General features: G+C 45.1%; 1 protein-coding gene across 2 annotated transcripts in view; it reads right to left on the bottom strand.

Moving 5' to 3' along the window:
- The window catches only part of ACVR1 (activin A receptor type 1), a 63,509-nt gene that overhangs the window by 3,527 nt on the left and 33,992 nt on the right, over positions 1 to 25,990 (bottom strand). For both annotated transcript variants that reach the window (XM_063341574.1, XM_063341576.1), the window contains exons 3-8: positions 18,499 to 18,765; positions 17,819 to 18,036; positions 14,274 to 14,373; positions 12,146 to 12,292; positions 9,388 to 9,663; positions 5,282 to 5,479 (exon numbers count right to left, since the gene is read on the bottom strand). In XM_063341574.1, the coding sequence (XP_063197644.1) occupies positions 5,282 to 5,479; positions 9,388 to 9,663; positions 12,146 to 12,292; positions 14,274 to 14,373; positions 17,819 to 18,036; positions 18,499 to 18,765 (1,206 nt within the window). The remainder of the gene's footprint in view (positions 1 to 5,281; positions 5,480 to 9,387; positions 9,664 to 12,145; positions 12,293 to 14,273; positions 14,374 to 17,818; positions 18,037 to 18,498; positions 18,766 to 25,990) is intronic.

Genomic DNA, 25,990 nt, shown 5'->3' with positions numbered 1-25,990 from the left:
CAGAAGGACAACAGACAATACTACGTGCTGCGTAAAGAAGCATCACCCACCCTCCTCCTTCCAGCAATTCATAATTGCACATGCCAACCATCACCTACAGGGCTGAACTCCTGTTTTCACACTCCTCCTGCTCCTCCCAGAACACAGACTCAAGTTTATTGTGAGAGCTCAAGAATACAAAAAGCCTCCTGCGTATCCACATTGCCTATGCTTCCATTTCAGATAAAGCGGTGGCTTTAGAGGAGTCAAATGCAGAGCTCCGGAGCTACATCATATGGCTCTGAAAACATTTCCAGGGTCATTAGGGTATTACAGATGCCCTTTATCACTAAGAGAGAGCGAGCCTGGCTCTAATTTACTATTTTCATGTGGTCTTTCCAAAGTATAGGGTATATAACTGGCTGTTTCAGATAAGACATATAGTAACAAATAGATGAAGCGGGTCTCGCCTTTACTCCAATAGCGTGACTCGAGTACCCTGAGCTACCCCAGCCAAGCATTGCGGCCCCCAGGGGACCACCGCTGGCTCCCAGCAGCCCCTCAGTGGTGCCAGCAAGCCATCGCAACCTCTAGCCCACACGGCTCCGCTGGCAGAGCTGTCACCGACCTGTGGCACGCTCCCCTTGCGCGCCACCCGCCAAGAGGACACCCTACATCCGACAGCACGACCCATAGCTCGCCGCTTTCTGCACAGTTTTTAGATGACTTCTGTAATTTACAATACATTGTATTTTTTTGTCCCCTGGGGTTGCTGGCTTTTTGCTACTCAAATCAACTAGAACTCACACACACAGTAGCGTTTTCTTCACCTTTATTCCTTGCTACTTTAACGTCAGCTTGTCCTATGCATGCACGAATCCAACTGCTGGGGCAAAGCAAGAGTACGCAGAGACCCAAGCACAGACACAGTCTGGCAGATATAATGACCATCACACCGGGGTGGCTCTGAGCAGGAACCATCTTTCAGCTTCTGGTGTTACTATTAAAATCGAACAATATCTCAATTCTGGGAATGACAGTGAAGCTTCACCAGGAACAGAACTGCCAGTGCCAGTACCAGGGAAGGAAAGACGCAAGGCACTGCAAGGAAGGGAGCACATTCAAAAGCACTGACCTACCACTCTACAAGGAACCAGCACCGCTCTATTTAAAGAGAGTAAAATACCGATTTGGGGGCTTAAATCACATTTTTCAAGTACAGAGAGAAATGCTGAGTGGCTCCTGCTACAGCACAAAGACGATACACAAGTACTCTTGGTTGTGGCGAAGGAGTTTCCTCCACACTTTCCTCTTTATACTAAGCCCCAACAGAAATGTACTGAGAATCACTGTGTCACCTTGAGGACCATTAGATAGGTTTTTAAAAAAAATTAAAATGAAAAGAAGTAAACAAACATTTTAAAAATTTAAAAATACAATTTGAAAATTTTAAAAAATATCAGACTTATTAGTCAGATCACAACGTCAGAGTCTCCACAAACTGAAGTGCTAAACCAGGCTGACTCACTGGAATAGGCTCTGCACTTCCACCCCATGAATGAGAGACGACGGGTGTCCATCGGCACAGGAGAGCAGCAAAAATGCCCAGCACAGGTAAGTGAGAAGTGTCTCCAGCCCACCTAAGGTACCCCCCGGCCTGCTCCCAGGACCGTGCCACCCCGACCTCAGCACGCTCCCTCCCTCTGCCAGAGCCTTCCTGCGAGTCACACAGGGCTACCTGAGGGACCACCTGCCAAAGCAACAACTTCCACACAGCTCGATGCTTGGACTTGAGAGGAAACGCTTACTCCACTTCAGACCAAGGGAGGAAAGCAAGGAAACTTATGGCAACAGCCAGAAATACTGAGCAACTGGAAATAAGTACTGTGAAATTAATATCACTGACATCTTAAACTTTATTGACATGACCAATGTCATGACATATCTGGTTTAGTGTGAAAAGTGCTTCCATGGTGGCACTGAGCTCAGCCTGAATCAAGTTAGTGAAGCACTGACTTGCCGTCGCTGGTAGGTCTGCAGTCGGAGCTGAGTGCCACACCAGCTGGGTGAAGCTGCCAGCACAGCCTGAGCTCACTGGTTCTCAAGTAGCTCAGGTAAGCTGTGTGAACCGCAGTTACTGCAGCCACACACAGGTGTCAAAACTTCAGCACGGGAATAGTTAAATAATAGGTACCATTTCACAGAAATTTCATTGCAAGAGGTAACTACGTAACACTGTGTGTATTTTTATATATATTATGTACAGCATACACACACACACATATAAGTATAAACATATATTCATATACAAAGAGAGCAAGACATCTAATATTCCACAAAGGATTACCAGCCTCCAAAACAGCACCGCAGCAAGCCAGACTGCAGACAAACTACTCAAAACTCGAGACTGGCAATGAAAAAAAAAAACAACCAAAACTTATCAAAAGGTGTAAGTACACCCCCCCGTGCACCGGTCCCATCCCCCCAGCCAGGAGTAGGGTCCCTGGGCACAGCGGGAGGAAGGCTGGCTGCCTCTTCTCCTGCACTGGCTTCCCGTCCCGTGGCAGCATCACCTCTTGCACGGTGAATTCATCAATCCCTGCCCAGTAAGCCCATCATATTATGGCAACTGGTGAACTACAGTGCTCATGGACTGCCGAGACAAAGTGCAGAATATAAAACTGCACTGAAAACAATGAAGTTCAGCTTAAATTCTCAAGGCACTCACACTGACGTGAACTGCAACCCAGAGGTCTCCAAATATTGGGAAATGCAATACGCAAGTCCTCGTAACAGCCTACAGCATACATTTGCCAATAAACAGAGTACATCATAAGAAAAATTAACACCATGCATTCACAAGGCTCTCTTCCTCTCTCTAATTAGCCACATACACCTTCACCTGAGATCATCATCACGCTGTGATTCAGCTGACGCATGTCCTTGTATCAGAACAATACCTATGCCTTCTGCTGCACTCGTCATCAAGTGCCTCCTTGGGCAGAGGCAGGAGAAGGCAGGCGAGGCCACGAGCTCAGCTCCGGCCACCCCACAGAAAGCCCATGGAAGTGCCCTCCTGCTCCTGCAGTCAGTCCCACGACCGCCACCGGCTTCCAGCAGGACAGGAGCTGCTCACTACGGACCCTGCAAGTTACATTGCACCAAAACAGCCATCCACCCGCACAGATTACCCTGCTCTCTCCATCACAGCGAAACGCCCATTTCGGTTCTCCCCAGAGCTATCACAGCAAGCTCTCCGGCTTACAAGGAGACTTAAATTAGCCACCTGACCCTACCTGATGCATTCTGCTACCTCCAAGTCAGCTTTGTTTCGGCACCCTGTACATATCCCAGAGAAGACGGGGGTTTTGGGCGTTGCTCCAGGCCCCAGGCAATCTCACTGCAAGCTTGGAAGGTCTGCAAACCTTCTCAGAAGTGCCACCTTCCAGCAGCCTTCTCACAACAAGCCTCACTGCAGTGTTTCTGGAGACAACTAGCTGCCTCGCAGTTAAATTATTCTGGGCACCAACAGATAACACATGAAGTAAAAGGTTCATATTTAGAAGAAGTCCTGTACTTTAATAGAATAACAATATTTGTTTGTTTTTAGAGCTGCTGCACATTTGCCTGTGCACTGGGGTCAGGGAATGGAGAGGAGATAACACAGGACAACTAACACCAGGCAAGTGCCTTCCACTAGAATCACAGAATCATAGGGTTGGAAGTGACCTCTGGAGATCATCTAGTCCAACCCCCTGCCAGAGCAGGGTCACCCAGAGCAGGTGGCACAGGAACGCGTCCAGGGGGGTTTGAATGTCTCCAGAGACGGAGACTCCACCACCTCTCTGGGCAGCCTGTGCCAGGGCTCTGCCACCCTCAGGGTAAAGAAGTTCCTCCTCATGTTTAGGTGGAACTTCCTATGCTCCAGTTTGTGCCGGTTACCTCTTGTCCTGTCCCTGGGCACCACTGAAAAGATCCTGTCCCCATCCTCCTGACACCCACCCTTTAAGTACTTAACTGGAGCTGGGCTCTGGTGACTCTGTCCGAGCTGCCACAAGCCCTCAGTGCCACCCATGCCTTACTGCAGCCTGCTCTGCCCACTCACCGCTCCGCTCTCCACAGAGCCACTCACGCTCCCTCCTCCCCTGGCTCTCAACAGCTGCTTTTTGAGAACATCTCTAAAGCTATCTTAATCCTTTCCTCCGAAATCTTCCCTCAAATGCTGACTCACAACAGTCCCCACCAAAAAAAAGCCTCCTCAGTTCTTCGGTGTGAGCCACTCTGATTGCTGCCTACCGTTCTGACTGTGCCTCCTTTGAGCAAGCTCCTGCTTGGATCCTCAGCTGGCAGGCACCCGGCTGGCACCAGCCCTGCCCGGGCTGCAGGGTCTCAGCCTACCATCCGGGCTCCGAGGAACTGCAGCAAACAAACGGCTAGTCGTTTTCTCGGGAAGAAGACAAACCTGTTGTCTGATGTCAGGTAGAGAATCCAAGATTTGGATTTAGTGGGAACAGATCAGACACAGAGCGGATAAGCGTGTATGACGATTCAGAATTTCCCCAGATTTAAACACGTCACCATTAACAATCCATCACTGCCAGTGTCTGCAGACATCCCTGAAGGGCATCTTCTGCGTTTTCCTCTCTGCTTGGGTCCAGAGAGCACAACCCAAGGCCCAGAAGTCAGAGAGGACTTCTGAACTGACAAGCACAAGAGATCACACCAACAGATCCCCAGCCTAAATTCCTGAATTCAGACTCCCTTGCCAAGGAAACACCAAGCGCTCCAGAACAGGGGGCAGTGGCACTTCTCCCAAGCAGAACTGTACTTTGACCAAGTCCTGCTTTGTGAGTGCATTTAACTTGATAAAGACTAAATTCCCTAAATTCTGATCACGTCACTTCTTTACTTCCTACATATTCTCCTTCTGTTCCTTAGATTTTGTCACAAGAAACAGGCACCTGAAAGTATTTACTATGGTTTAATGACACATGGAAAATGTTTATAGAGACTTTATGATCTAAAATTTTAACTATTGGGTATGAACTGTATCTCATCACAATTAGGGATGTAGCAGGGGAGACTTTCTTCTCTACCTTAACAGAAACAACAGCAATACTCAGCCATTGTACCCAAAACACCAACAACTTCAACACAGGCAGCGAAGGGGCAGGAATCAAAATGCTCTGGAGGTCCAGTATTTTACTGGGGATCTTACGCATTCCGGTGGCAGATGCTCTGCCATGAATCATCATTTGCTTAACCTCTTCCAGAAACAAGTAAAGGAGTCCCAGATACTTACCGTTGCTAACCATGCGTCTAGCTACTTCCCAAAGGACCAGCCCAAAAGCCCAGATATCGACCCTTTTATAGGAGTCAAAGCAGTCTGCCTGGATAGTTTCATCCAAGACTTCTGGAGCCATGTAGCGTTTGGTGCCCACTCGGGGATTGTTCCCCACATCCAACTGATTCGTGCTTTGGGAGTGCATTACTGCAAGGCCTGAAGGACAGAAAAAAAACACATCTCTGTTAAGTCCCCTTAAAACTATAGCAGCATATGTTTAAAATTCCATGTGAGCCGTGACACCCATCAGACAGTTTCTGGAAAAGGAGCCGAGAGTCCCAACTGTCCAAAGACCGTCAGGGTCAGCTCCAAACTCGCTATCAAAAACAGCCACTGTGTCCGTAGACTTAGACCAATTATCTCCTCAGGGATTACCGTTAAGCATGTTATTGCACTGTTGCAAAATGTTGTCATTAAGTGTTTTGCAGCCACTGGATGTCACCAGCGCTCTAGGCACGTATACGCAGAAGGCCAAGTATCTGTTACTTAGAAGAAAACAATTTTACACAGCATTCAAATTTATTTATAGAACTTTTGGGTAGGTGGATATATCCGAACTGCGGGGAAGAGAGAAGAAAAACACTGCATGATGGATATACACAAGTTAAAAAATAAAGCTGGGAAATAAAAAACACCGTATTTGCAGTAGCTTGAAAAATAAACATCCTCAAGCTGATCTAAAATGAGTCAGTCAAAACCACTCTACCTGGTTTCTACTAATTACTAAACATTTAAGCAAAGAACATTATGTGAGGAACTAAATTACTGTAAATTTGGAAACACACAGAGTACTCCTTTTGCCATGGTAAACAGAGAGCACTGCAAATTGAACAGCAACAGGTGCATGACATAACTAAGCAATAGAAAAGACGACACAAGCTCTCCCTAATTCCCTCAACAGCTCTTGTAAGAATAACATATACTATTTACATTTAACCTGAGTTTATTTTAGATTAAACTTAAAAAGCTTTTTAACTCAGTCCCACAAAAAATTAACCACCAGATCATTAATTTTTTTTTTTTCCTTTCCAAAAAACAGCCTGTACTTCACTGTAACAAAAATCTGGAAAACGTTTTCCTACAATTTAAATGCACTTCAAGTAATTTCAAGTTTCTAAGAAAATGCTTACGGCACTTCTAGAAAGATACCATCTGCTAACCCCATGACTGCTGAGAAGATAATCTGAAAAGCCTGCTCTCCCAGTAAAATATTTTTTGTCATATATACACACACACACAGACAACATAGATTTACACACACTTAAACATTTATGTATTTCTTTAGATTTATATTATACAATACATATGGATTATAATATTTAAAAAAAAACCAATAACAACTCGCACACTGGAAACAAAGGTTAGAAAACAGATTTCCTAGCAAACTCTGAAGACATCAAGACTTTGGGGAACACTTTGATAAAAACTGTAATAGTGCATCCAAACTGGGCAAAACAGATTCAATGGATTGACAGGTCAAAGGTTTAAGGCCGAGGGATGCAAGTCAGCATCCCGTACACTACAAACTATGACAGTGTTGCAATAGGGTCAGGGGACAACAGTGTTGTAATCAGGTTCTCATCATGGCGGCATCTGCGCAGTTTATGAGAGCTCGGCAGCAGACACTGCGCTGCTCCAGCTTCTTTTCACCTCAGGAGATCTCAATGCACTTTTAACCAGGGGCCCGTAACTGCTTGCCAGAGAAGCTCTTCCTATAATACACTAATTCTTTAAAAAGGAAGAAAAAAAGAAAAAGCTCAAGGGGAAAATAAATTGATGAAGCACATTGGTTTTCAAGACACCAAAAAATCCTCACCAGTATCCAGGAGTATCTGCTGGAAACAAGAATTGAGCAAATCCGTTTTATCAGCATTCTTTGCATCTTCCTTACAAATGCCCGTGCTCATTTCAAGCAGACATTCACTACTGGATATAGACGTGGAAGGAGGGAGTAAGAGGAGGGCTTCTTTGTGTATAAGCATCATTCTGCTGTTCTATAAGGTTGCTCAACCAAGACCTATCACCGTGCACGTGAATTGCTTTAGAAGGGCAGAACTTTTCCACAGTGCTGACAGACTGAAGCAAGACTGACATCCATCCTTGGACTTTATCACACAGTTTCTGCTTAGCTAGAACATATTTGAAACAGCCAGTTTTGTAACTGCGGCTCTGGACGCTTGGGCTGCTGCTGGAGATGCTGGTTTCCAGCACGGTGGCCAAAGGACAACAGCCAGTTCCCCAAGCTCTTGCACTTGTGCCAGCCAGAAGGATCAGGACTGAACGGCACCGAGCACCAAGCTCCACTGCACCCAGGCTGCCGGCAGAACAGACAGTTACAAGATACGCATCAAAACCATTTTAGTCCTGTTTTTTTCCAGAGCTGACACCTATTCTTAACGGGTACGTTGCAAGTCCAGAACCTGGTGGGACTGACAGAACCCAAGTCCAGCTTAGCTCTGGGCAGCTGTAGTGAATCCTTCCGTCTGCTCATACTTGCCAGGCTCTGAGTGCCTTTTCTCTTGTATGGCACATGTGTTGGAAAAACAGAGCAGGAGACCAGAGGAGAGACAGAGACCAGAGGAAAAAAAAAAGCCAAAGCTACCCAAGAAAAAAGGGCATGAATATATGACAGAGGCAACAAGCTCTTTGGTAACTCTCCTTTACAGAAAAGGAACAGATGAAGAACATGTCAGATACACAACTGAGGACTTCACTTTTAAAAAAACAGCTATTTTACCACCATAAAAACTAACCGGGAAATGTTTATTGCTGTGCTCTCTCCGAAAATCTCTCAAATATCTGAAGCCTCTAGATAAACAATGTAGCAGATATCACTTTATTAGTGTGATGTCAGTCAATGCCACTATGCGCTGCCCCTCCACACTGTGAGCTACAAGTTTATTTAAAAGCAAATTTCTGAAGTTTTGTATTTTCAACTTACTGCTCCAGTTTTTACTTATTATTCTCTCTGCAAATTTTGATAAGCCCAGGTGCGTGGCTTTCATGTTTTCCCTGTGCGTATCTCACACCTGTTCTACAATAGTTAGCTATTTTCTCCCTTGTCTTCAGAGAAAAGAAAAAAAAAAAAAAAGTATTGTCAGACATCCAAGGGCAACCAAGATGATTATGGGACTGGAGCACCTCCCTTATGAGGAAAGGCTGAGAGAGCTGGGACTCTTTAGCCTGGAGAAGAGAAGGTTGAGGGGGGACCTGATTAATCTTTACAAGTATCTAAAGGGTGGGTTTAAGGAGGACGGAGCCAGGCTCTTTTCAATGGTTCCCAGTGACAGGACAAGGGGCAATGGGCACAAGCTAGAACATAGGAAGTTCCGTTCAAATACACGGAAAAACTTCTTTACGGTGAGGGTGACAGAGCACTGGAACAGGCTGCCCAGGGAGGGTGTGGAGTCCCCTTCTCTGGAGATTTTCAAGACCCGCCTGGATGCAGCCCTGAGGGATGTGCTTTAGGTAATCCTGCTCTAGCAGGGGAGTTGGACTAGATGATCTCTAGAGGTCCCTTCCAACTCTGAAGATTCCGTGATTCCGTGATCCACTCGAGGTGTGAACGAGCCATACTGCTGCAACTGTTTCTCAGCAGCTACCAGCTTGATGTCTAAAACCAGCTGGTCATGGAGAACCCAGTTTTGGGCTCAGTGAATCACCTGGCAAAGGACTCGAGCTGAACGGACCTTCGGAGCTTGGGACAATGAGCACATAGTTCTTAGACTGTAAGTGGAAGGATATTTATTAGTTCAGAAGTGAGCTGAAGCCTAATAACTGCTGCCTTGTGGGATCCAGGAATGGAATTTAACAACGAAAGCCTGAGAAAAAACCCAAAATGTTAGATCTGCTCCTGAACTGGGAGGCTGCACGGCCCCTCCTCTGCAGTGGAGTGGCATTTCTAAGTTGTAAGTGCCATCTAGTGGCTGCCATAAACCTTCGGGTAATCTCAGATGACGGGAAGGTTACTTTAAGATTACTTTAAGACTTTTACGGTTGAGTTACCCAATACATGTGATTTCTGCAGGAATGCACTGAGTATATTAGTATCGAAATGAACTCACCTAAATCTGCTATGCAGCACTGTCCGTTTTTCTTAACGAGGATATTTTTGCTCTTCAAGTCCCGATGAGAAATGGCAGGCTTCCCCTGGGTTCCAAATATCTCTATGTGCAAATGTGCAAGCCCACTAGCTATGGACAGTACTATGCGTAGGCAGCTGACAGTGTCCAGGGTAGTGAGCTGTAGATAGTCATACAGAGAGCCCATTTCATGGTAGTGGGTAATTAACCACAACTGGGTACTAGAGTTTCTGGAAGTCATATCAGATGCAATAAAACCTAGAAAGAGAGGAAGAAAAGAGGAGAAACAACATAATAAAATTACAAAGCTCCTTCAAGACACCCTCAAGAAAAGAATCAATGCTACTAGGCCCCTCTTGCAATTTAAAACTCTGTTTAATTAAAACTTTTCCACGATTGCACTGCATAGACTGCAGGTCTTACCATGATGAAAAAAGAGCTGACATATTCTGGAACTCTGACTCAAGTCTACTCAGAAGAATGTACTTATCTATTTTGTCAGTCATGCCAAACACAGCTACTTGTTAGGATCACATACTTAAAAAAAAAAGTTTCTTTTTTTTTTTTGTCCTTCTTTTTGAAGGACTTGGGGGTAGGGAAGTTTCCAGCTAAACAAAAAGAGCACCAGGTTGTAGCACATCTGTTGGCCTCCGCTCAACAGGATCACGCTGGAGAGGAGCAATACCTCAAACAGAGAAGTCACAAGTAATCATCTCCATTTTTAAGGACACCAAGCAGCCAGTGCAGGCTGCTGAGAAAAGGGTTAAACGCATTTCATGTGCACATCACATCCAACAACCAGACACCGTGTGCTGCGCCAGCTTCACTTTACATCCAAGGTAAGGCTATTAGAGCCCTTCCAACAACCAGCCTCAACATGGCAAAAGCTTGCTGTCCCCACAGGAAATGTCACACCTTTCTGACCAAACACAGATCGAATAAAGCACATCTCACGCAGCAACAACGTGCCAAAAGCTGCAGAGGGACTGCAGACGGGCTGATAAATTATTAGACCTGGTGGCCTGCTCTAAACTGCTGGAGCTCTAAGCTGCGAACACCCGAGCTTCTGAACTGCAGCCCAGCTCGTGACGGAGCAGCAGCCAGCTACGGAAAGTGTAGCAGCACCAGAGGGTAGCATACCAAAAACCCAAGAATAGTAATTCTTCTGTTTCAAACACTACAGTTCAACTGGTGTGCAACTCACTTCCACAGTGAAGTAAGGCAGAGCACCTCTATGCACCACAGCTGTATTTCACAGCTATTTTCTACAAAGGAACAGAGACAAATTCTCTTTGAAACTCATGAACCTCGAGAACAGCCTTCAAAAATGTGGTGTCTTAAAACTGAAGAAAAAATTCAGCAGTAGCTCCCTTCCTGTTACCTCTGTATCAGTGCTCTGTCGACCTCAACAGCTTTAGCTGGGAAGCAACAAAAGTTTTATTCCCAAGCTAGAGAAACAAATCATGTTCATTAAAAGCCACATATGACACTTGTCAGAAAGAACACTCACTGCATTTCTCTCCGGAAGTCAGATTTCTGCACAATGTGACACTTTCGTAATTTGCAATATTGTTTAATATTGCATCTAAAAAAATTCTATAAAATAGCCAACAAATTTGACAGTTATCAAGAAAGACTAAACACAGATAGAGGAACATGGGAAACACATAATGTAATTTCAGCCAAGTTACTTGCTCTCTCGGGAAGGAAAGTTCAATAATTCACATTTCAGGAGGCCACCAAATTATTTTTGTAGTAACAAAGGAACTGCTTCAGGAAACATTAGACAAACATTTGGCAGGGTGAGCTATAGAGCCAAGGAATATTCTCTGACAGGAAACAAGAACAAGGAGCCCAAGTAAAACTGATTGAAGACAGACAGATTGCTGGTGAGATAATGTCAGCGCTCGGAAAACATGCTGCTGCTTTTATCTGTAAAGGTGGCACACCAGTGAAACAAGGTCATGGCAACGAGGAATCAAAGGCGCTGCTTAAACTTCAGCCATGGCTCACCACACAAAAAAGCCATTTTCTAAGCTCTGAGAACTGAGCACACAAGGTACAAGGGATACAGAAGATTCAAAATCATCATACTTTCATATTTACAGGGAAATGAGATATACCATAAAGGGACAACTATAGCTGAAGTTTAAACACCAAAGGAGCTTAGTTTGACCCTGAGCAGAACAATTAAACAGAAGAAAATAACGTGTTTGTGCTGCGCTTTATTCAGCCACAAGGAAAAGTATTCAAGTAATTAAATCTCCCCACTTTTTCTCCCTTCATTTCTCCCAGGTAAACTGAAGTTATAGGAAAACATAGAACGAATAGAACTTCTCCACTTAACACCTTGTGCAATACTCTTTTGCCATTTGGCTGCCCTGCCACAAGAGCTGCAAGGGTGAATTCTTAGCACGCGGGTCTGTGGCACCTCCATTCTTCTTTACGCACTGTGCTGCCAACAATTGATTAGTCTGCTTGACCGCTTCTTGCTAGAGTATTGCAGGAGGACAATGATTTATGGTTGCTACGACAATTTCTCCAGATCAGACTCAGATTTCAGCACCCTCCTGGCAAGCGTCCCCCTTAAAATTTCCCTTCAACTGTTTATCACAAACACAAGAACCTAATCTCACAGATTGCAAGATATCCGGCAAATCTGCAGTGCTCTGCAAGTGAACTGTTAACTCACCTTTACACCAGCTACCCTAGGATACATCAACGTGGTTGCGCTACTCACCTAAAATATTTTCATGCCGCAGCAATACAGTGTTGTACAATTCAGTTTCCCTGAACCAGGATTTTTCATCCCTAGAAGAGAAGATCTTCACAGCAACATTTTCTCCTTGCCACTGACCCCTCCAAACTTCTCCATAACGGCCCTTTCCTGGTGGGGGAAAAAACACAGTAAAAGTTGTCAACTAACAATCTCCACAGGGCAGAAGGACAGGATTAGCTGGTAGGATGGAAGCTCAGCAGTCACGGCCCAAATATCACACTGATGTACTTTGATCAGCCCCGCATACGATTTTTTCCACTTTACAGTCATACTGTGCTCCACTGTCTCTTAATTTTCCCTGTTTGTTTCAACTGCAGACTCTGAGAGTACAGATCTCTCCTCCTTGCGCGTTGGTGCAGTGTTTGCACAGCTTCAGCAGCATACTACAAGGTCAGTGTACACCATGCAAACACATCCACGAACCGCGAAGTCAGGACAGGAAGCATACATAATGTTGGGGATACAGCCTTTGCATTTCTGTTACATCATCAGCCCTTGCCAAAACAGTCAGTACAGCCAGACACACACAATGCACAATGATGATTTAAAAAAACAAAACAAAAAAATTTACACACAATACACCCCCCTCCAAAACAAAACAAGCACTCACAAACAAAAAGGATTAAACAAAAACCTCAACCCCGCCAAATCCACCCCTGTCCTGTGGGGAGCAGGACACATTGTCAGCATGCCAAAGTTTTTAACCGAAGAGCTTAGAAGAAATTTATGAAATTATCAAGTACCCACGAGCAAAGCAACATCCTGGACAAGGCACGCTGGGAAAGTTCTGGTCGTTGCCATTTTCGTTGCAGCCTGAATACGATAGCCTCAGGCTTCGTGCAATGAATCACGCTAGATTTGACAATTACGAATATCCAAATTGTGTCCTCCCTTGCCCTGCTGTTCAGTGCTCTTGAGAGGCACGTAGGACTCAGCAGCAGGTACGACCAACGGGAGAGAGATACCCAACATCATCCTCAATGCTGTCACCCAGAAGAGACTTCCTGCACAGCACTTCCATCCGGCTCTGCTACACCAGCTAGAACACACAGGGGCTGGAACCAGCGCCAGCCTCGTTAACTTGGGAGCAGGATTCATTCCAGAGACACACGCAATCACACAGATATACACGCACAAAAAGATATGTCTATATTGCAGGCAAAATCATCATGCATATCCCATTCTACGGTTTCTGATGGAGAGAAGTTGCAGGGCATCAGAGGATGCACACCTGGATTTAAGGCAAGTGTGACCGTTTGTGCCTACTCAATCCATACTATAAGCTGAAAGCAAAGAAACACTGGTAAAATGTAGGCCCAGTCCCTACAAATTCACAGATTCACCTGGTTTAGTCAGGCTTGATTTAGCACCCTGATGAGTTATAACTTCTGGTGATGTACAGGAAGGTGTTAACCTATTCTGAGTTCAGATCACTGAAGAATCACCATAAAACATACTTAAACCAGTCTTTTTTTCTTACCAGAATCAATCGTTATCACGCCTTCCTCACCTCTTTAGTGCCAGCATGGCATCTTGGCTCAGTGTTACTGCCTCAGGATATCTTTGACCCAAATACTTCCTAAAATTACTAAGCTCAAATTTAACACTATTCAATTAATAACATATTTATATGCTGAAGAAAAAAATTAATGGATCCTTAAAATTAACACTAAACTCCTGCAAAAAAAATAAAGACACAGAAGAGTTTTAGGGAAGAGTTACCAGAGAGGTTCTCTCTTTCAGAGGAAAAGAACAGCAACAGTACACCACCGCCAGCACGGTCCCAAAGCAACAGCACAGAGCAAGCAAGCTACAAAGCATTCCTGTTCCCAAATCCAGATGATCCTTTCCTAATTCTAAAGCTTTCTAATTGAACACCATTTAATGAACAAATGTTTGTTTCACAAAGTAGCCAAACAAGCCTAGTTTGTATTTTCTAACATCGCCTTACTGAATAAAGCTTAATTTTTTCAATCATAAAGCAAGGATTCTATTTGCCCCTTTCTTCTGATAGATCTGACAGATCAGGCTTTCTCTCTGCATTTGTTACCGAGACTTGGCACTAGATGTGAACAAGTACCGTACTAACCTACACACTCCACAAGTGTGATCTGGCGAGCCACCGTTCTTTGCACCAAGAAAGGAAGTCCAGAACCACTTCCAGATGTGCAGGAATGGTCCAATAAATCCTGTTCAAAAGGAAAAGCAGAAGTTTATAAGCTATGAGAAACTACCTTTTTCCTCCGTCCCAATGCACAAAGGTACACCACTTCACAGGGTAGGTTAAGTTAAAGCTCATTGGTATCTCAGTGGCTCTGGTGATGATTTGGTCACTCAGGATTGAGATGTACCGTTGCCATCAACGTGAGAATGCTCTTTGCAAGGTTTTACCACTTCAAAGAACACCCCCACACGAAGAGGCTTGGGGGGGAGCTGTAACTCAGGCACAGTCACTTTCTGCTGGAAGCCTTACAAACAACACAACCAGGAACAGCAAACAAATCCAGCATTGTTTCATTCTCAGATTTCTGGTTCTATCTCTACCTTTAATCGGCATTACAGTATCATTTTGTTTAACAAATAAATCATTTTCTTTAGTAACTAAATGACAATAAATTTACTGCCTGTGAATCTGGAAGCTCACTTGAAGCCTACAAGCCATCCTCTGTAGTGAAATTCCACTCTTCTTCAGCACTTTGTTATTCTCTTACTTAGCTTATGCTCTCTCAATTCTGTATCTGTCACTCATTTCAAATAGGTTACTATCAATTTTTTTTCCCCAAAAGTTTTCTATGTTCTGCAATAATCTGAGACGCCTCAAAAAGAAAGAAGCTTGCTTTCTCTGACTTAAATACTTAAAGCCCTCTGCTATACAGTTAGCAGAAAGAAAAGCAGCATTTACTTTTGAACATTCCTGCAGACTTTTCCCATTCTTCCAACCACCTGTGGTTTCTTCCTAGTAAAGACGACTGGAACAGCACAGCAATGCAAAAGTGTTTTCATTAATTAGATCTAAGGTCATGTCCCAGCCCCACCAATCTGCACTACCAGATACTCTCGAAATCTATTTTACAAATCGCTATGAATAAATGTGTATTAGAAAGGGTCATTCAAAACCCTGAACTTTTCTTATTACTATAAATAAGACTCCAGAAAGAGCCAGAGCCGAAAGTTTCTAATTGAAATGGTAAGACAGATAAAACTAACAGTCCTGTGATACAACTTGCTTTTTCAGCACCTTTTTTATCAGCGGCCTTTGCACAATTTGTGCTCAGCTGACTATTTTGTCTGAAGTAATAGAAGGGAGTCAGTTTTGCTGAAAAAAGTCTACAAACAGGGGATTCTCTGATAAACTTCAAGTCCCTGCCCCAAATTAGAACTTCTGACAATATCCAAATAACTTATTCTGAGTCTCCCTCCCTAAAGTGGCCGAACCACGCTAGATGAACAGTCCCTCAAAAAAAGCCATTAAAATAGCAATTCTGTGGTAGATAATAGTCACGGGAAGTTCTGGCCCGAACTAATCAAGTTTGGTGTAATTATTTATAACTGTAAACAGTTTTAGAACAAACAAGGCAACAGGAGCATTACCTGTATTACCTACATTAGCTATATCATTGATGCTCCAGAAAATTTTCCATAATGTCCATCTTAAAAGTTTTTATCAGTTTCTGGTATTTTTAGAGCATGAAAACCAGACTTTAAACTGTAAGCTTATTAAAAAAAAAAAAAAAACAAAACAAAAAAACATGAGTGAGATTCTAATTGAATGTTAAAATCCTATTAGCCTTTTAAAATGCTAATACCCAGCTGCTTTTCTGGCTAGGACTTCCGTACTAGTTCAAAGCACTAACAACTGTATTACTGGACTTTTTTTTTAATTTACAAAGGCAAATAGAATGAAAAAGTATAAACACAATCAACTTTCTAACACTTCCAGCAAACTGGACTACTGGGCTTTAACCAGATCTGATGAAATCTCATTTCTCCTAACAATTTTTTTTGAGTGCTTAAGAAAAAGATAATCTCTGAATGACAGGAGACTGTTATTTTGCTTTGTAATATGAACTGAGAGCTCACTTCCCTTCCTGCTTCTATCAGAGGAAAAAAAAAAACCAAACCAAACACAAAAACCCAATGCAAACTTTTTTGCGGTGACTGTAAAAACAAGATTTGAAGAGGCCACAGCTCTTTCCATTCCCCATTAGGAAGCTTAGGGCTTTAAGCATTTGCTACACTATGGAGACTAATCCTAAATGTAAACTAATCTAACGTGTAACAAAACCAGCGATTTAAAACACACAATGGAGAAGAAAAATCTGGAGTTTAAAAAAGACTTACTGTTTAGATGACCATTTAGAAACAAGGAATATCAATATTGGTTTTACATCAGCAGCACTCAAGGCACAGCAGAGGCCCTGGGAACACTCAGCTAAGAGCGCCTGACAGCTGGGAACAAACCGGCTCCGCCAGACCCAGCCTTTACTGTTAGCGACTTCCCCAATTTCTTTTAAAAAGAATTTTGATTTATTCTTCTCAGGTTTTATCACTGTTTCCAAGTAACATTAAATGACTTGAAGTGCAAAAGGTTTGCAAATGGAATGGGAATGGTCTTGCACAGATAAGAGCAGGTAAAAGCTGGAAGTCAGTGCTTAAGGACAGATAACCAGCTGCACCCGTGCCTAGTTCATGGCGAACGTATCAAAACTCGCTGTTTTAAAACAGTAACACAGAATCAAGCCTTGAGGGCTAATTAAAGAGTGCCAAAGGCATTAAAAGAAAATACATTACCAAGTCTAGTTTACACAGGGCCAAGCTGAAGCACAACTGCAGGGCAGCAGTAGAGCGCTGCTGCGGTTCACACCACACCTGATGCCGCGGCGCCAGGCACTCCCGCTGCCTCTCCAGCCTTACTTGCTCAGTTTCCATAAAGCACAGGAAAACTGCTGGGAAGATTTGCTTCTGGGCTCAAGTGACAGGGTAAGATACATCAAGTCTTTACAAAGGAAACACTTCCCCATGTCATTTTATTTTCCAGAGATTGAGTGAACAAGAACATATTTTAAAAACAAAATTTTAAGTAAGCAGTTCTCATTTCTTGTAATTCCTACCGCTCTTCTGTCAACAAAATTTCATTAATTTCCTAATCATCCAAGAGCCCATCAATTAAGATCATGGGAGTCGGGTTTGAAGCTTTTAAAAGTAAAAAATATCTGTATTTCCTTCTTCCCGTAGCATCGCATCTTTTTCAACCTTTCAGGCTGTCTTTCATATATCAGAGATGCAGTACATTTTTACACCTTTCGTATCACTTCAGGCTACCCAACAATCAGGGTTAATACTCTGTTTTGCTGTTCAGACATGGCTTCTAGGAATGTAAACAGCTTGACTACAGCTTATAGCAATTCTCCAGGTCAAAGGAGACCTGGAAAAGCAAAAGCTATCTTTTGGTTAAATTTCATTCACAGCTTTGCGAGCACAGGAGTGTCACCACAGAAGTCCTGACACTAAGGGGCATGCCCTGGCAGCAAAAGGTGCTGTTCTTGATGTGGCCGTGCCTGGAGGGTAACAAGAGGGGACTTCAGAAGCAAAGAAAGCTCACTCAAGTTTTCAGCATGCACAGAGGTTACTCACTGCCAACGTGCTGTCTCCAACGTTTGATGCAATGAGTCCCTCAATTGTGCCATACTCTGCATCTCTAGAATTGAGCCTCTCCATATGGTTTTTCTGTATTCTCCGGATGACCAGCACAGCTACTGCAGAAAAAACTATCAACACCATCACAGGAGCCAGTATAACAATGATTAGTGTTTCCATGCTATAACCTGCAGCTTCTCCTTGAAAGGTTTGCCCTGGGGAAGAAGAAAAAAAAAGGGGGGGAGGGGGGAATAAATTTGCAAATTCGCAGAGAAAGTCTTTAAAACCAATAGCGCTGACACCAACGTTTAACTCGGTAGCCACCTAGTCTGACAGAGGGGCCGTGACACTGACACCAAGGGTGCTGCGGCAGCGACTCTGCAGAGCTGTCACCACAACCCCTCCCTTCAGAACATCCCCCCGAGACCGTGCAATTCGCTCGCAGGCAGTAACTCAATGCTGACTGCGCGCTTTAACCCTCAGAGTTCGCCCGGCAATACAGATCATCCAATCTGTGGACATCAGATGTGTGCCAGTGGGCGGCACAAAGCACAATTACTGCTCTGATTAAACCCTTACTTTCGCTAGCACTGAAACCATCTCACTTCCTTCTCATCAGGTGAAAGATGAACCTTTTTTCTTTCTCAAAATTCACTATTTATTGATTAACCTCTCACCTTTAGAGGAAGGCAGCTGCGCAGTGATATTCATGTTGCAGAGGTATCCTTGGCAGCACTCAACAGCTTGGTCAGGAGAGGGAGGTGTCTTGCACGTCATTTTCCCTTGTTCATAGACTTGGAAGCAGCCTTTCTGGTAAACCTTAGCACCGTCATTAATGCTCAGGGAAGCGAAACATTGCTGGCCTTGGCATCGATCTCCATTCCCACAGGACATGCCTTCACACACACATTCGTAGTGGACCATATTTAGCTTCAGTTCATCATCTGTGAAAGAGAGTTGAGGGGAAAATGCCATCGTATTCTTAGTAGAGTCCACTACATAGCGATAACCAAATCATTAGACAACAAAACCTCCTGTTTACGGAAAAATACTACTTGCAGCTAGTGCTGAAGAACCACGAAGTAGGAGCTAACGATACTGATTCAGCGACACAAAGGTATGAGCTTGCACCATCAAAGAAATACCAGTCGTATCTGCCCGCTCCAAGTACTCAAATTTCAAGAGTTCAGTGCCATTTTACATCACCTCTCCAGCAGCCACTCCTGCGGGTATACAACACGGGAGGGTCAGCTACACAGGGACACTCGGCAGAGGAAAAATCCTAACAAACAGTGTAAGTAAGTTTAAAACAGATTTGCTAAACCACACTATATTTCTATATGGAAATAGTTATTCTCAAGCATTCCGGAAACGACTTTAACAAAATCAAATTAAGGCCATTTAAATTTGCAGTGGGCAGAGGTATGCAGGATTTAGCGGGTTTAACTAGCTTGCTAGAAAAGTAAGTCTGGAGCGACTTTCCCAGGAAGATGAGCCTTTGAGGGGTGGGTACCTTGGGAGTGAGTAAGCATGGAGATAAAAATAAAGGGAGAAGCAGTGCACTGTCAGCAGGTACAACACCTCCCTTCCAGCTCCAGACGCTGCGGCTAAGGAAGAGGAAGAACTGTTCAGAGAACGTACAGAGTAGGAAACTCAACTCCTAAGTGTCCTCAGGAAGCGTCCAGAGATCCCTAGCGGGGAAAATCCTCCTCTCTGCACAGAACCGCACACGCTGCCGCTTTCAGGAGTGGCATGTGCCTTTCAACGCACAGCACGGGGTCACCCCGGGCGCTGCAGGAGAGGACACCCCCTGAGTGCCTAGTGGGGAGCACTGCAAGCTCTCCAGCTTCCCCGAAGATCCAGGTGCCCGGGTGGTAAGCAGCCGTGTGCGCTCACAGATGGCTGAGAGGAGGCGCAGCTGGGAAGGACAGAACAAGTCTCTGCTCTCTGTGACACACATCCCGTGCACGCAAACACATGTTCATGGCAACTTAACTCATATTGACATTCTCTTTTTCAGTTCTAACACACAAGAAAAATTTCCAGCCACAAATACAGTGGATGCTCCTAAAATAGCAGCTGAGCATACCACGCGTTGGACTTTTTCAAGGCTGTAATTAGAGTCTGCCCACCGGGACTATAACTCAGTTTGTTTTCTGCTTTGTTTCCTTCCCCTCCCCACAATGAACAAATACACAAATATGATCTTCCATTTTTGAACCACTAACAAAAACTAAATTAGGGAAAGAATCCTCAAATCAGACAGTGTCTGTCACATTGATCTCAAGTACCAGTATACACAATCCCAGCCATACATGTACCAAGTAATAACTTCGCTAATTTTATGGAACTTGTTTAAAAATGAAAAAAAGAAAAAGCAAACCACAAACTGTCAAACATACCTATAATGAAGTTCTGTTCCTTCTCCTCCCACAACAGCAGCAGTAAAACACAACTGTATTGTAACACACAAGCCCTTAGTCTCGGTTCCTCTGGCTGGAACTGCCGACGGCATTCCAAACTGGAGACCAACAAGGGACTTCCTCCCAAGGCATGGTCAGGACCTGCCTAAACAATCCCAGACCCGTACCTTTGGTAAGGACGGCCCTTTAGCAGCGAGGATCTCAGTGCCTCCCAGTCAGCAAGACGTTCCTGTTGTCAGTGACAGACACTGGCCTGTGAGGACAGAGCCGCGGAGGTGTGCAGGCTGCAGGATCAGCCATTCCAGCTACGCAGTAACAGCAGAAATAGCTGCTGCACAGAGTGGGACAACGGGCCTGCCATCCGAGAGCCACCCCAAGTCCACAAGGAAAATCCAACTGGCTTGCAGTCCGATCCAGCCTAACGCTTCCCTCTTCTCTTGACCCAAGGACCTTTCAAAGTCTGAGCAAACCTCAGGCAAGGCAGAAGAGCAATTCTAGCAGAAAACCACCTCCCCTCATGTGCCACCTCTTGAAGGAGCTCTGCAACCCCAAAACAGGCCAGGAGCCACAGGGCAGTTGATCAGCCCTTGCAGAGGAAACCTGACATCCCTTACACATGAACTAAGGCATTGCGACTCCAAAGATCCTACCTGTCTTTTGCACAGACTGCTCCAGCCCAAAGGGCTCCATTTAATAGGGCATGAAGACAGAGCAACACTGATTACATACATGTGAACTGCTGCAGCTCCTCACATGTCCACGGACCAATACAGATCAATTATCTGCTGTAAAAATGAAGCGTTTCTGGTGTGAAACTCCTGGCTTGGAAATGGAGACGCTCCTTTATGACTGTTACTTTGCCCCTTTCTTGACTCAGCTGGGTTTCCTTCCCTCATTAATGCTCCCGCAGTGCCACACTAATTAATTAATAAATAAATAAATAAATAAATGGAGCTTTACCCAAAGAGGAAGGGCTGTTCAGGCTGGGCCAGAACTGCAGCCAGGAGCCCAAGCGCAGACGCCGAGGCAATGCCCCCCTCAACACGTACAACCAATGGCCACACTGCACCCACAAAGCACCCTCCCCGAGCACAGAGCCAGCTGCAAAGGGCTGGATATTCTTGCCATGTGTCCCCAAAGCAAAACCGGCTGCGCTGTCAAAGCAGAGTTTTTTGTTGACACACAGTGAACCCAGAGCAGAGGCTGGGCTGGGCAAGTCTGCGGGACAGACGTGACCAGCAAACGCACAGGCCAGCTCCAATCCAGAGGTTATGGCTGAAGCAGATCAACTCCCCCAAACACACAGGCTCAGAGGTAAGTACCTCCTCCACCACAGCTCCAGGCTGTCAGGCCAGCTAGGTATGTACCAGTCGGGCACCACACACAGGCAAGAAGCCAAGTTTAAAAATACTTCCATTACCTAAACACATTCACTGCATTTATTTTTGTTTCGTAATAGAGAGACTCATTGCTGCACTTCTGGCCTGTATGTATTGCACACATACACACAAAAAATTTGACTTGACACACAAAGACACAGAGATTTGCATTAACTTCTCATTAACTAGTTGATTAGTTCATTATTATGAAAGTTGAAAGTGTCAAAACTGAAGCTCCTTTATTTTGTTTGCTTATTCACCTTGCGAAAGTCAACAATTAAGAGTGCTGATTCTAATTATCTAGGTATTTCAACAGAAGAGGAACCAAGACACTCCGCACTCTGGTCAGCAAACTGGGAGGTGCGGTGTGGAACCCTAGCGGTGACAGCAGAGGCACCATTGCACTGTGTGCGGTGCTCGTGCGCGGGGACACAGCCCCAGCCGTCCCACCCAAACCCCCGGGACACCAGACTGCGACACCCTGAGGACACCAGCCAATGATGGAAATGTACAGAAGCAAGGAAACAAAGACAAGTTATTTACTTCTATGTGAAGTTTGGTAAGTGTTTGTGTGAAATAATCTATACTGGTTTATTTCACATTTTATATCCAATTCCTGGACTGTAAAGATTGTTAACTGTTTGTGAAAAAAACAAATTTTTCTCCAAGGAGCAATACACTACATATGTTTCTGGGAACACATCTTAATTTTGAGACGATCTCTTCACACTTTGAGGAGTGATTCATTTTCCATCAAAACAGCTCAAACAGTAGGCACTTGCCCACCTTTTCTTATTGACCCTGCTGCAACACAGTTTCTTCACCTGCCTTTGACCTGAAAAAATGCCCATGTTAACTATGTGACACGGTCAGCAAACACTGAAGTAATTTTAAAAAGCATTAAAAAGTGAAAACATATACGGTCAGAGTCTCAAATTTCTTTCTAAAGACACATGTAATTATAATCATACATACCATTTAAAGAAGGGGTTTAACAATATCAAATCACCTCCTTGCAGCAACGCACCACCACTGCATACCCTCCCTTTCAAAACTTCATGGAGTCACAGGATATCTCAAGTTGGGAGGGACCCATAAGGATCACCAAGTCCAACTCCCTGCTCCTCACAGGCCTAGATTTCACCTTGCAGATAAAGACTAGTACATCTGACTACACAGATATAATGCACACCTAGTGCACGCACATGAGCGAGTGTTTGGAGGGATGACCTACACGACACCGCAAGACCTCTTAGTATGAGGCTGGAAAAAAAAGCCAGTTGCCAAGGGTGGACAGAGGTAAACAAGCCTGACACAACCTAGTCCCTCCCTCGCCGAGCCATGCCTTTATAACAGCGTGAGTGTAAGAGGAACAATTCCATCTGGCCGATCGCTCTTCAGCGAAGAGCACAGGGAAGCACAAGGCACTCAGTTCCAAAGGAGCGGGCAGAGGGGTCCCCCGGGAGCTGCCCCCAGCTGCACGGCAGGCAGGCGCCCGCCTCCCCGGCCGCATACTCGGCATGCACAGACACTGCGGTCATCGGCCAACCTCGGCACACAGAGCCAGGGCCAGCCCTCGCGGCCACCAGCATCTGGCTCCCCAGCCCGAGAGCACTGGGAGCCCTACCAGGGCTGTTACCCTGCTGTTGGCTCGCTGCTGGGCTGGGAACAGGGCTGTCTGCTGAGCGGGACCACCGCTCTCCAGTGGGAAACCTCAAAATCAAGCCAGAAAGGTTGCAAATCACAGGGGAAGCTTATCTCAGAGAACTACTGAAATCTCTAGGAGGATGAAAAGGACTTTGTGCTTGAAGGCCAAAATATTTAAAGGCAGCGGTATTCTTTTTCATTTTATATGACTGGGCCTGGGGGATGAGGTGGGATCTGCTGGGTCTTCATATCGTAATGAACTAAAGATGAAGGAAAGCAGACTTGGAAAAATTAAAATCTCTTTAGAGTCCATTTAATTGTACATTAGACAGCTCTTTTTTGGTGGTTAGTTTCCCTTTACAATTTTTAGTCATTTCAGGGAAACAGAAAATAATAATCTTGTAGAGATGTCTACTCCATTCAGAGTTTTATTTTCTCTTTCTCAATGCAGACAGTAACAAGCATTATACAGCAGCCATAAAAATAATCACTGAATCGTTTAGGTTGGAAGAGACCCTTAACATTGAGTCCAGCCATTAACCTAACACTTGCAAGAAGTTCACCACTAAGCCATGTCCCTCAGCACCATGTCTGCCTGGCTTTTAAATACCTCCAGGGATGGTGACCCAACCACTTCCCTGGGCAGCCTATAATAATTTATTTTGTACAGGATTTATCAATTTAACAAAACCCTTTGAATTTTCCAGCACTAAGAAACAGCTGTTTAGCCTTGTTATTGTTCTCCATATTATAAGGCCCCCTAAACCAGAAAAAGCACCAGTGCCATGGCCACTGCCAGTCTGTGGGAAAGCTCCGAGGGTGGGCAGAGGGGCAGCCTCCCCCAGCCCAGCCGCCAGAGAGGGGCCAGGCTGTTCCCAGAGCCAGTGCAGTCTCAGTAGCTCCCAAACGCTGCCCAGCCACGGTGTGACACAAGACCCTCTCCAGCCTGCCCAGTCCGCAGGCCCAGGCTGTGTCTGGCAGGGAAGCCACGGCAGCCAGAGCAGCACGCGGCCCCGACACCTTCCCCCATCACTAGAGAGGGCAGGAGCATCAGCAGCATCCCACGTACCGCGCTCCAAACGCTGCCATCCGGATCAGGACATGCATTTGTGCGCTGTTGCTAGCAAGTGAAAAACCTCACGCTCTTAGACACAGGCACTACATTATTTAGAAAGTGTTCTGCTTTAGTCAGGGTTTAGCTTCTTGGGAAATGAAGAAAAGCCTCTTTTCCCACTTTATGGGGCTAATAAAAATGTAACACAGAAGTAAACACTGCAGTAAACCTATAGAATAAAAGGGTTTTCTAGACACTCAAGTAGGGAAGAGACGTGTTTCTGCATTTAGAATTCTACACGGTGTTTGATTTTTTTGGGGTTGGGTCATGGTTTGCCTTTTTTTTTTTTAAGTCATGTTTAATCTCATCTTCTGAAGCCTAGAGGCAAGAGGCAATGCAGAAATAGTCAGTATCTGCCCCTGAACGCTACCTAAAGATATGCCCAGAGATTTTTCGCTCATCAAAAATGCAAAAAACACCAACCTGGTCCAAATCCCAGAGAAAGGAAATGGACTGATCTGTGATAAAATACATGGGGTGGGGGAACTCAGAAGGCTTTGCACCCTTTGTTTTGTTATTTTGTGCAAAGACAAAATAACTGTTCTCCCCCAGAACATGAACTTTTTAAAAGTCTCCGTAGAAGCACATGGAAAGCATGTTGGTCAGGGTGCACCAGGCCCACCCCCGTGGCCTGTTAGCAGGCAGCACAGGACCAGCTCCCATTCCCTCGGAGAATCTCCAAAGGCGCGCTCTCGCTTGGGAAACACTCCAAAGCCAGGGCTGCCCCGCTGGGCCCCCACCTTAGCCCTGGCACAAGCTGCTGGCTCCTAAGCAGCACTTGGGCACTCAAGGAACAAAGCGGGGAGCTCTCCCGTTGCTACTACGTGTTTGATCGGTGAGGAAGCCAAAGCCTAGATGAAGAGACATAAAGGAAAATTTGCTGAGGGGTCCACTAGGTATTTCTGCCTCCCCGAACACTCCTCTGTAACCAGCTTGGAAGTAGGTAACTATTTCCAAAGGAACCAGAACTGCCTTACTACTAGCAAACATTACAAGGAAGAAGAGCAGTATTGTTTACATGTGTTAGACAAGTAATTGCCCACAGAAAACTCGCCGTAGGAAGTACAAGGGGAAGAGAAGGGAAGGAATAAAACAAGAAAAGCAAAGCAAGATTGTCATGTCTCTTCTACAAAGTCTTTCACAGGAGCTCTATCACCGTGTGAGAGAAACGCAGGCCCCAACACAGGGTTCTTTAAAAAGCGTTACTGGACAAGCTCTCCCTCGGCACAGCAGCTCCACGGTGTGAACAGGAAACTCTGTTCTTCGTAGCTGTCCCACTGGCACAGGCGGAGGGATCACAAGCAGCCAACATCTGCGCATCTCTGCACATGCTCCCGCCCCTACACGAACCCCGTCCCAAGCCCCTTCCAGCAGCACCTCCGGTCCAGCGCTGCCTCTGCTCCCGGGGCAGGCACCACCCCGCACCTCCAGGCTCAGTATCACGGACAGACGGGAAAAGAAGGGAAACCTCTTCACATGGATTTAGTCACTCTTCTCTTGCTGCTCACTTATTGGCATCTTTTCAACAAAAAGATAATGTTTAAGCCCTAGAACCTACTTTCCTTTTTTTTAAGCAGAGTCAGGTTGAACCCCTACGATCTGAACA

The sequence above is a fragment of the Chroicocephalus ridibundus genome, chromosome 7, assembly GCF_963924245.1.
Source record: "Chroicocephalus ridibundus chromosome 7, bChrRid1.1, whole genome shotgun sequence".
Classification (NCBI taxonomy): domain Eukaryota; kingdom Metazoa; phylum Chordata; class Aves; order Charadriiformes; family Laridae; genus Chroicocephalus; species Chroicocephalus ridibundus.
Note: the sequence above shows the minus strand (reverse complement) of the source record. Positions and strands in the feature narration are given on the sequence as shown.